Consider the following 9,825-nt stretch of genomic DNA (forward strand, 5'->3'; position numbering starts at 1 on the left):
GTACGAATGATGTAGAATGGAACACATTAATGAAGCGGAAACTGTTGAAAGAAATATATATAACGTCCAATGGTGACATCTTCACCTGTTCTTCATGACTTCAATTCATTTCTCATCAAGGAAAACGAAAGCTACACGGAAGTTTTTGATTTACACACACATACACACACACACACACATGCATACACACACATACACATACACACACACACACATACAAACACTTTCTTTTATCTGTTTTTTGTAATTCAGGAATTCAATCATATAAAAGTAGGTCAAAAAGATAATGTAGTGGAAGCTGGTTTATTATATCATTATCAGGAAAGAAAAAAACGACAATAGGGAAGAAATTTTCTGGTTATCTCGATTCTTCTAGTTGAGTGAATGCTTTCTTTCCTTTTTATTTATTAACATTTACAAAGAGACAGGGAAGTACTGTACTTTGAAGTGAAAGTGAAAGTGAATGTTAGCGTTGAGATAGAAAAAAAAAAGGAAAGGAAGAAAAGATAACATATGCCTTTTCAAAACAGATTTCATCAAAAGAATACTCTTATCATTGAAGCAATAATTATGCACTGTGAATGAGCTTCCCATCCCGGATTTCATTTGCAACAAATATAAATTATATCCAGAAATCTTAACTGAAGTAGATTATTATTAAACCATAAATTGTATCGTGAGTGATTCCAGAATTACTTCAATATTACAGTATCTTCCTCAACATGTGTAGTTCCATTCAAGAACTCTAAAGTTATCCGTGTTGACTTTGCTTTATGGACAATATTAATCTAACCAAATAACTTTAGATTTACTCGGGATTGAGTGAAAAAATTAAATCATTTCCCATATATATTTTTTAGCAAAGTAAATTATCTTATTGTTATTTATATTGTTTTATTTCTAACATTATAATTTTATTCACCCTTCCGTTACTTTTATTTATTGCTATCACTTCTAAATTTGATGCATAATCTTTCAACAGAATCGTTTGATAACCGAAGAGTGAGAAAAAAGGAAGGAAGATATGTGTTAAAATCTGAAATAAAAATATGTAACAAGATTCAAAAGCAGATCACAGAAAGGTCGTTTCTTGATTGCTCCGAGAAAGCAAACATCAGTTATGGTTCTTTGATATTAAGACTCAACGGGTTGACTATATGCCGAACAATGAAACGAGGGAGAAAAGTCTGCTAGTAATTCACAGTGAGGAAAAGTAAGTTGGAAAAAACTTCATTTTAATTTTAAGATTTGAAATCGGATCTTGTGAGGAAAATAGAAGAGTTATATTACTTTGAACAAAGTTAAAGTCCTTCACATGCTGGGTTCTTCCAAAAGTTTCCGTCGGTAAAATTTGAAGTTTTCAATTCTTCAAGTTAAAATTTACCACTTAATGTTGATGGTATGATTGGGATTACTTTATTAAGCTAATAATCCGAGCAATGAATTATGTTAAAAGTTTTTCGACAGTATTAAGTAACAAACAGATTTTTATTTAAAAAGTAATCGTTAGGTGCTTAAGGAAGTGGTGAAGAAAAGTGGAAAACCGCAATAGGGACAAAGACAAGACACACTTATCTTTTTGAAAAAAGGTATTTCCTGATAAGGTATCAAATGAAAGGTTGAAAAAAATTAACTATTTCAAACTTATTGCTCTTGTTTCAACAGTAAAATATAAGTGTTCAAGTTAAGTTGAAAAGACTGATAAGTGAAACAACCTCTTTCTTCCTATATGTTTTGACAGGACCTAAAATAATAAAAAAATAATAATGTCATTTACGTAATAGTTAAAAAGAAACTCAACTGAAACTTAAAATACTTAGTAAATCGATTATTTCTTTATTGCTCTTCCTTCATACTTCATCCAAATAATATCCCTAATGAAATGTTTTCATTTCAGAGTTGAGGAGAATGAGTAAGAAAAATAAACAGGAAATTGTTACCCAAATTGCAAAAAAAAATTACAAAAATGAATTTGTACATATTAAAATAGTTTTCTTTCAGTTCGTTCCCAAAAATAATTGTTAAGTTATTGGGTTCAAGAAATGAAAACAATTAATGATAAAGGTATAAGTTGAGAAAATGGGAATCAATTGTCACCCAAATCATTGAATTAACGGGAAAAGATTACTGGCGAATGTCGGCACACAAAAAGAAAATAGTTGTATGGATTAGTGGTAAAAATTTGCTGAATTGAAAAACGAAATGAAATAAAAATACAATGGAAAACAAAAATTACTTGAAACAAATCCTGAATGAATACTTCAACACATTGTAGATTTTAGTATATAATTAAGTAAATTCAAGTAAATTAGTCAGCAATTTATACAGTTTTCAGTACTGATAAAATCCACATTGACTCTAATGGGAATGATATCAAAAATTGAACTGCAGAATAGTAAACTCATTTTTGCTAACATTCAATCATCGTAAAGTTTGTGCATGCATCGTCATTAGATTGGTTATCTTGAGTTTGAGAGCAGGCATTATTTCATTCTAGTTTGAGTTCTTTTCTCAGCCTGTAGTTGTTCAGGTAGAGTGTTACGATATTTTTGAGATAGAAAGCGCAACAGTGCTTTGCGCTGTGATATGTGCGATTAATAGTGAAAGGAGTAAGTGAATTGATTAACGACAGTAGAGTAGAGGTAAGGAAAAGGAAACGAAGGAAAAATGCTGCTGTTCAAGCTGAAATTGCATCAAAAGTTGTCGCATCCTGATTGCAACAGAGAACTTCGAAATTATTGCAATAAGGTTGCAGAAGTGAAAACTGTTGCAAGAAGAGAGAAAGGAAAAAAGATTATGTAATAATCAATTCTCCTTACAAATTTCCCTTGGCTTAAAATTACTGTTGTCATCATTTATTAATTGTAATGCATTGTGCAACACCAAATGTCGTTTCTTTTTAAGATTAGACTTGCTTATCTTTCCTTTCATCGTTTCGTTTCTTTTCCATACTAAAATTTATTTATTTTTTTTAAATGTGAACCACAAAATTGCAGTCGGCATGTCTCTTAACTGCCTTCTCTCCGGAAAGAAAAAAGAAAGAAAAAACGAATCATTTGGAGTGTAGTAGGAGAAATAGAAATTGATTCAGAACCTGTTTTTCTGCACATGGAGAGGGAAGGTAAGTCTAGATACTAAGGAATATATTCGTTCCATATCGAATTACCTGTCCTATGCCCATTTTGAATACACCTTTTGGAAGTATGTAACTTAGGTACGCCCTTACCACGCCCTTGTCAGTTTTTGAATTTGCAATGAATGGATGGGACGCCCAGAAAAGTGAATATGGCAAGAGCTTTGCACTTTGAAAAGGTCTTTTAAGCATTTCGATCTAACCAATTGTAAAAAAGGAAGAGAAAAACATGAATTGGTGCAGTGAAGTATATAAAAGCATCGCTGATATATCATTTGTGATAGCAACACTATCAGAAGTAGCAACATTGTTAGCTATCACTTTATCTTTAGCTAGGACTAAGGATATGGTTATTACTAGAACTACATTTATTATTGTTTTGCAAATCCTCATTACCTGTTTGCCTCCGTGATCTTATTTGTCTTATATCAGAGCAGTCTTCTTATTATTCTATCTTGCTGTATAGATTAATCTTGCTGATAAGTAATCTTTGATTTTAACTTTTCCATTTACTTATCGTTTAGTTTACAATTAGCATAAGCTTAATGTATGTCGTGATCTTTATAATAGTGATTCTCAACCAGTGCCCCCGAAGACGGCGGCGTGATAAATAGAAAACAGGGGGGAAAGGGTTGTTCTTATTAATGTTTGATAAACCAATACATTAGCAGTTCTATTAAAGTTTGTTTTCAAATCAACAGATTTTATTGAACCTTGTGGTCCAATTCTTGATTTCCCGCACCATTCTACTTCTCGTTAGATGTTTTTAGGACAGGAGAGATTTTTTTTTATTCGTCCCGGAAGTTTTGGATTTCAAAGTTTTTCATTACATTGAGTTAATTTACTTATTTCTTCCCACTTTCCGAACTCAGAATTCGTGAACTGTCAGAAGTTAATTCATTTCCACCACCAATTGCCTGAATATTATTATTAATTACAATTTGACTTCCTTAAATGCATAAATGGGCGCCAATTTCCTATGCATTTAAACAATTTGCCACAATTGAAACTTAATTGTTTTTAATCATAAAAGAAGCAAATTAATTTAACCATTTTACAAGATGTACTTCTTTCAGTAAAACTAAATATTTCTCTCTTTACTAAATATTTGTGATTGTTCCGCTTTTCTTTTTTAATCAGCAAAGACATAAAAGTACTATCTCATCCTCATTATGTTCTGCAGGATGCCTTAATGAATTGAATCTCTGAATGATTCGAACTGAATGCACTAAACAGAGATTTCTGTTGCAAATAAAAATAAAAATAATTTTTTAGCTTCGAAAACAGAGAGATTTTTACGTGCAATTGTTTTATAACTTAACCTTTTTTCTAATTATTTCTACTTCCGCAAGGGGTTCATGTATAAGCTAAGCAAGCACTGGAAGATAAGCATGACAAAGTTTTAGTAAACAAATTGATTGTAAAATATCCAATAGCAAAAGTCTGTATTTTAAATTTTTATTATAAATTGAAGTAGATCAGAATAATTTACCTAGCCCAACATTCGTAAGAAATAATTTTGTTATTAAGGTATGCCATAAATTTAGGTCGTTATTAAATTAGGAACCCTACGTGGAATAATGCACCATGCTGTTGATGAGAACTTAACAAAGTAGTTTACATCGACGAATGAAACATAGTGATTCAACTTACATAATTATCTGGCGTTAGATTGTACCTCAGCTGTAAATAGCACTTTTTATTGAACAATTTTTAAATCTGGCAAAAAAGATGGAATCTTTAGCAGAAGTAAATTAATGATATCTCTTATGAAACGTCTTACGATCTTGTAACTGTAATATTGACCGTAGTCCATCTGCTCCAAATATTGTTTGTCATACCAATGTTTCTTGATGGAAACAGATGGACAGACAAGACAAACATGAGCGATTTCATAACGGGAATGCTCTGATGGATTTTTTTCTTATGAGGTGGAGAAATTAAGAAGAGGTCTATTGAAACTTGTTTTCGGTAGTTTTTTGTGCATTAATACCAACTGATGATGTTGTTTACTGCTACCCAATGAATCTACTATTTTTTTCATTTGTTTTGGAAAGTTAGTTCATTAAAACTCTTTTACCAAACAACTTAACTCGAAGTTAACTTCATTCTATTCGCCTCTCCTTCCTTTTTATTTTTTCCGGTAATTTCTGAGTGCTCGTAGCAACCATAAATGACAGTTAATAATAGATTCAGAAATTAATAATAGTTTTGTTATTCCCAGGTTTGTAACTTTTTTTTGAAATATATTCTCAAAATTAATTTTGCAAGAAAATTTATTGAGTAAATGAAAATATACAGTGTATATTGCCATTGCTATGTAAGAAGTTTTTTTTTTTTGAATTGGTACCAATATTTAACTTTTCAAGTTATTACACTTAAAGTCAAGTTAAAATTTGTATTTTGCTTATATTAGCTTTCTAATTAAAACATTAATAGCATGCACTTTTTGCTTGGCAGAAAGTAGAAATGAAACTTAGATGAAAGATGGAAAAGAAGCAAAAACTAAAGTTTCTTTACTCAAATATTTTTGATTCCGTGCTAAACAAATCATTTATACATTACACCATCGATAATTGCTAAGCTAATGCCGAATTCAAAATTTCATTTTATTGAAGAAAACACTTAAAACAGTCAAGTTTTATTTCATTGAAAATTCAAATTCGTTGATGAGTGTTATTGCAAAATATTTCTTAAATATTAGAATTACAAATATTTTCAGCACAGAATGGGAATCGAATATGAAGAGTTGAAAAAAGTAGAAGCAGATGGACTACGGCGTTCAGCATTCTTTGGGATCGCAATTTCAACTGTTGCGACATTGACAGCAATTGTTGCCGTACCTATGCTGTACAATTATGTGCAGCATGTGCAATCATCATTGGAAGGAGAACTCGAATTTTGCAAGTATAGGACCGATGGGCTATGGGATGAATATCGAATCGTACTTCATAATTTCTTTTTCAAGTCGTTTAAAGAAATCTGTGTCATGATTTTTGCGTCATTAATGATTCTGATTCAATTGCGTAGCAACATATAAGTGCTGGAAATGAAATACTTTTTGTGTGGTTTTGTGGAGTTTTTCTAAATTAGAAATCAGATACTAAATAATTATATTAATTTAAAATCAAATCATTTGTGTCAAATAGAAATGGTTTCTTCTAATCATACGAACAATCACCCCATATTTTAATTTTTAACAAAATTAATTTATGTCTTTTACTTCTTTGTCCTCTGATTATTAGGAAATTCATAAAGTCAAAAAAATAATCTTTGTTTTAGATTGAAGAAGCTACTGGTTTAGAAGGAAGACTGAAACGGGAAGTACGCCATCGTAATGCAGGAAGAACAGGACAAATATCAGCTCGAGCACGTGGTACAGGCACTTATTCAAGTGGTGCTGCCGGATATTTACCGTCCGATGCTGATGTTAAAACCCCATCACATACTTCGCAAGGGGAAGACCAGTGCTGCAGTTGCGGAGTTGGAAATATAGGACCTCCCGGGCCTCCAGGAAAAGATGGTGAAAAAGGTACGTCATCAGTGGTTTCTAAAATTGGCAAGAAAAAGAGTATTTCATATAAATCTCAAGCTCCATCCTGTCTTATGTGTCAAAAACCATCCATTTTAGCTACACATGGTTGAAAGATACAACTTAGCAGTTCCTTCAGATCTCTGTGACTTTGAAACTATAATTGAAAGGCAGTTGTGTTATTTCGAGGTTATTTTTAGGCGCTGATGGAGCACCAGGTAAGGACGGCATCCCAGGAAAGGACGCTCCGCCAGATGCTGTACCGAAACCCGAAGACGTCTGCTTCGATTGTCCCGTAGGACCACCAGGACCTCCGGGTGCAGTTGGACCCAAAGGATTACCTGGACAGGCTGGCGCACCAGGCAAAGATGGAGAAGCTCCGCTACCTGGACCACCGGGTCCACCCGGACCACAAGGACCACCTGGAGCATTGGGTGAAATGGGGCCACCTGGACCACCCGGCTTACCCGGCCAATTTACAGAGACATCTGAAGGTGTTGGCCCGCCAGGACCAGTAGGACCGGTGGGACCAGCAGGATCACCAGGACTGCCTGGTTCACCAGGAAGTGCAATCTCTGGACCTCCTGGGTTGCCTGGAGATGCAGGACCTGTTGGCGCTCCAGGAAATCCCGGAGCACCTGGAGAACCCGGTGAAATGGGAGTTGGTGGCAGTGCCGGTTCATGCGACCACTGTGCACCACCACGCACGGCACCTGGATATTAAAATCTCCTGCAAATTGCTGACTAAATATGGCCGCCTTTTATCGTTTTGGAAACAACGAGAACTTTCTTGGATTTAAGACTGATGGAAAACTTTAAAGTTCTAAATGATTTAGTTTGTTTTATTTGAGCAAGGCATTTCGAATAAAGTTGTCAACCGATATTGCTCAATTGTGCAGAACGCCATAATTCTTGCAAGTGTTCAGAAAGCTATCACAAAATTTTCTTAACGATTGTCCAGAAACGATGTAAAATATATTTTATGGGTCGGTCTCTACCTTAATTTGCTAAATTCCATCATATTAAGTATTTAATTTTATGAAAAAAGAATTATTCCTCAAATATTACTCTCATCTGTTCAATTTTCCCCTTCTGCGAAATATTTCTACTTTTTTGCTCCCCGATATTCTTTGATGTAAAAAAATGAAATGATTTATCAGAGTAGCTTTGCTTTTATTTTTGAAAAAAGATGGAGCTGATGTAAATTTGAGACCTCTTTGATATAATTTTTATTTCAGATAATTTTCTCCTAAATTAATTATAAAACCTGTTTTGGATGATTTTTTCGTAAATTAATTATAAAATCATAGCCAATAAACAGTTGTTTGGCAATTCATTTTGCATTTTGACATTGCAAGTCTTTTACGTGGCGAGCAAAGGGAATTTTCAGTCATTTGATGCTTTAATTCAGTAATCCATGGGTAAGTGGCCTACTGTTGGTTGAGGCTTATTTAACGCTGCAAACTGACTTTCCGCCTTTGCACTTATGTTCTGCAGACTCATAAATCTCAAGCATTTTGAAATTTTGAAACATATTCAATTGCATCATTTTGGAAAAATTCTATGGGAGCATTGCATTTTTGGTTGTCGCTTCCCAAGCACTTTGCAGTCGTTCTTTGCAAAGGTCTGAAACGATAAGAATTTTCATTTGGAACTGCTTGACATTCAAATTGGTGAAACTTAAGAAAAAACTCGCAACTCACAATTTCTTAAATTTTTAAGCGAAAATTAAAAAATTTTGTGGTCTATACAGTAAATCGTAACTTCGAAATTTCTGAATAGAACAAATCGAATTCTGTTATAGATAAAAATCGGTTACTTTTCTTTTTTTCCGTATTTCAAAACAATAGATTAGCTTTTCATCGGCTAACCTTGCCTCTTCTTCTGAACTCATTTTTTAGTATCAATAAAACATGTTAAATGGAAAATTTTTCCCAAAAAAGTGCTTTTTGAAAAATGAAATTCTGTAAATTTAAAATCGTTTTTTACATCAAGAAGACAAAAAAAAAGTCCGAGAGGAAGCAGATTTTGAATATCCCGGCTTTTTCTTGTAAGATTAACTGCCTACCGATTTAATGAAGCAGAAATTGTTTTTGAAATTTTATGTCTCTAACTTTCAGCTAAAATATTGGCAGTTATCAATCACCAAAGAAGAGTCGAAAGAATGAAATGCCTACGGATGGCTTGGAGGAGAAATGAGAATGAGAAGGGACATAAAAACAAGTTTTCGATTTTGAGATAAGGTAGACTTCCAGTTCTTACAACCAAGTTACGAATCAGTGTGCAACATTGTGAAAGGTCTACTAGATCTGTTGCCCATCGACCAAGACATTTCGCGAAATCACAAAAAAAACATAAATAGACGCATCCATCGCATATTTATTTTCTTATAAAAACATATCGTGAAAGTAAGATTACACACAAAATTGCTGAAAATATGTTGAATTATTAGCTGGTTGCTCATTACCAGTTAATTATCTACGAGTAATTTCAATAAACCAATGCAGATCCACGAAGATATAGTTCTTCTTGGTCTCTTCAATTTTTATTTAAATTCTGCGAACTTTCAAAAATTTGTCACAATATACTCCTGTCAATTTCCCATCTTTCTAGATTTTCATAAGTTATAGATACTTTAAAAAAAATACCATTGATTCATTTGAAGTTGTAACTTTTTTTTAGAAAAATAATTTTTCAGTTAAACCTGGAAAGCAAAACGGAATCCTACCGGGTCTATATACGCATTATTGAAGAAAACAATAAGCAGAATTCCTTCCCACAATTCAAGGAACCATATATTATGGTTTTTTTTGACAAATTTAAAATTTATACCAAATACGAAAATCAATTTTGAATATTCAATGAATGAAAATCCTCAAAAAATTGTTCAAAAATTTTAACGACAACCAACAGCAAAGCACACTAGATAGACTGAATCCAATTTAAGTTCGAGTGTTCTAACCTAGGAGAATTTCTCTTGATATTCTAACTAAAAATTTCTGCATAAGTTCGAGATATCGTTCTCAAAAAACTTTTTCACATGAACAGTTATTTATATTATGATTCGAGCCACTCCTGCTACTAAATCCGATATGTTTTTCAAAATGTGAAATGTGCTATTCTTTGAAAATAAATGTTTCGCTCATAAAATTTATTAAAT

At 32.9% G+C, this 9,825-nt stretch overlaps 1 protein-coding gene across 1 annotated transcript; it reads left to right on the plus strand.

Moving 5' to 3' along the window:
- Positions 1-5,847: 5,847 nt before the first annotated feature.
- Positions 5,848-7,673, plus strand: LOAG_09730 (cuticle collagen 13). Its single transcript, XM_003145257.2, has 3 exons — positions 5,848-6,077; positions 6,416-6,665; positions 6,866-7,673. The coding sequence occupies exons 1-3, from the start codon at positions 5,862-5,864 to the stop codon at positions 7,387-7,389; spliced, it is 990 nt and encodes a 329-aa protein (XP_003145305.1). The 5' UTR covers positions 5,848-5,861; the 3' UTR covers positions 7,390-7,673.
- Positions 7,674-9,825: the final 2,152 nt, after the last annotated feature.

The sequence above is a fragment of the Loa loa genome, assembly GCF_000183805.2.
Source record: "Loa loa unplaced genomic scaffold supercont3.347, whole genome shotgun sequence".
In the NCBI taxonomy this organism is placed as follows: Eukaryota; Metazoa; Nematoda; class Chromadorea; order Rhabditida; family Onchocercidae; genus Loa; species Loa loa.

Coding starts and splice junctions, on each gene's coding strand:
- LOAG_09730 (XM_003145257.2), top strand. CDS start 5,862: ATGGGAATCGAATATGAAGAGTTGAAAAAAGTAGAAGCAGATGGACTA. Junction 6,078..6,415: donor TATGGGATGAATATCGAATC/GTACTTCATAAT, acceptor TCTTTGTTTTAG/ATTGAAGAAGCTACTGGTTT. Junction 6,666..6,865: donor AGGAAAAGATGGTGAAAAAG/GTACGTCATCAG, acceptor GGTTATTTTTAG/GCGCTGATGGAGCACCAGGT.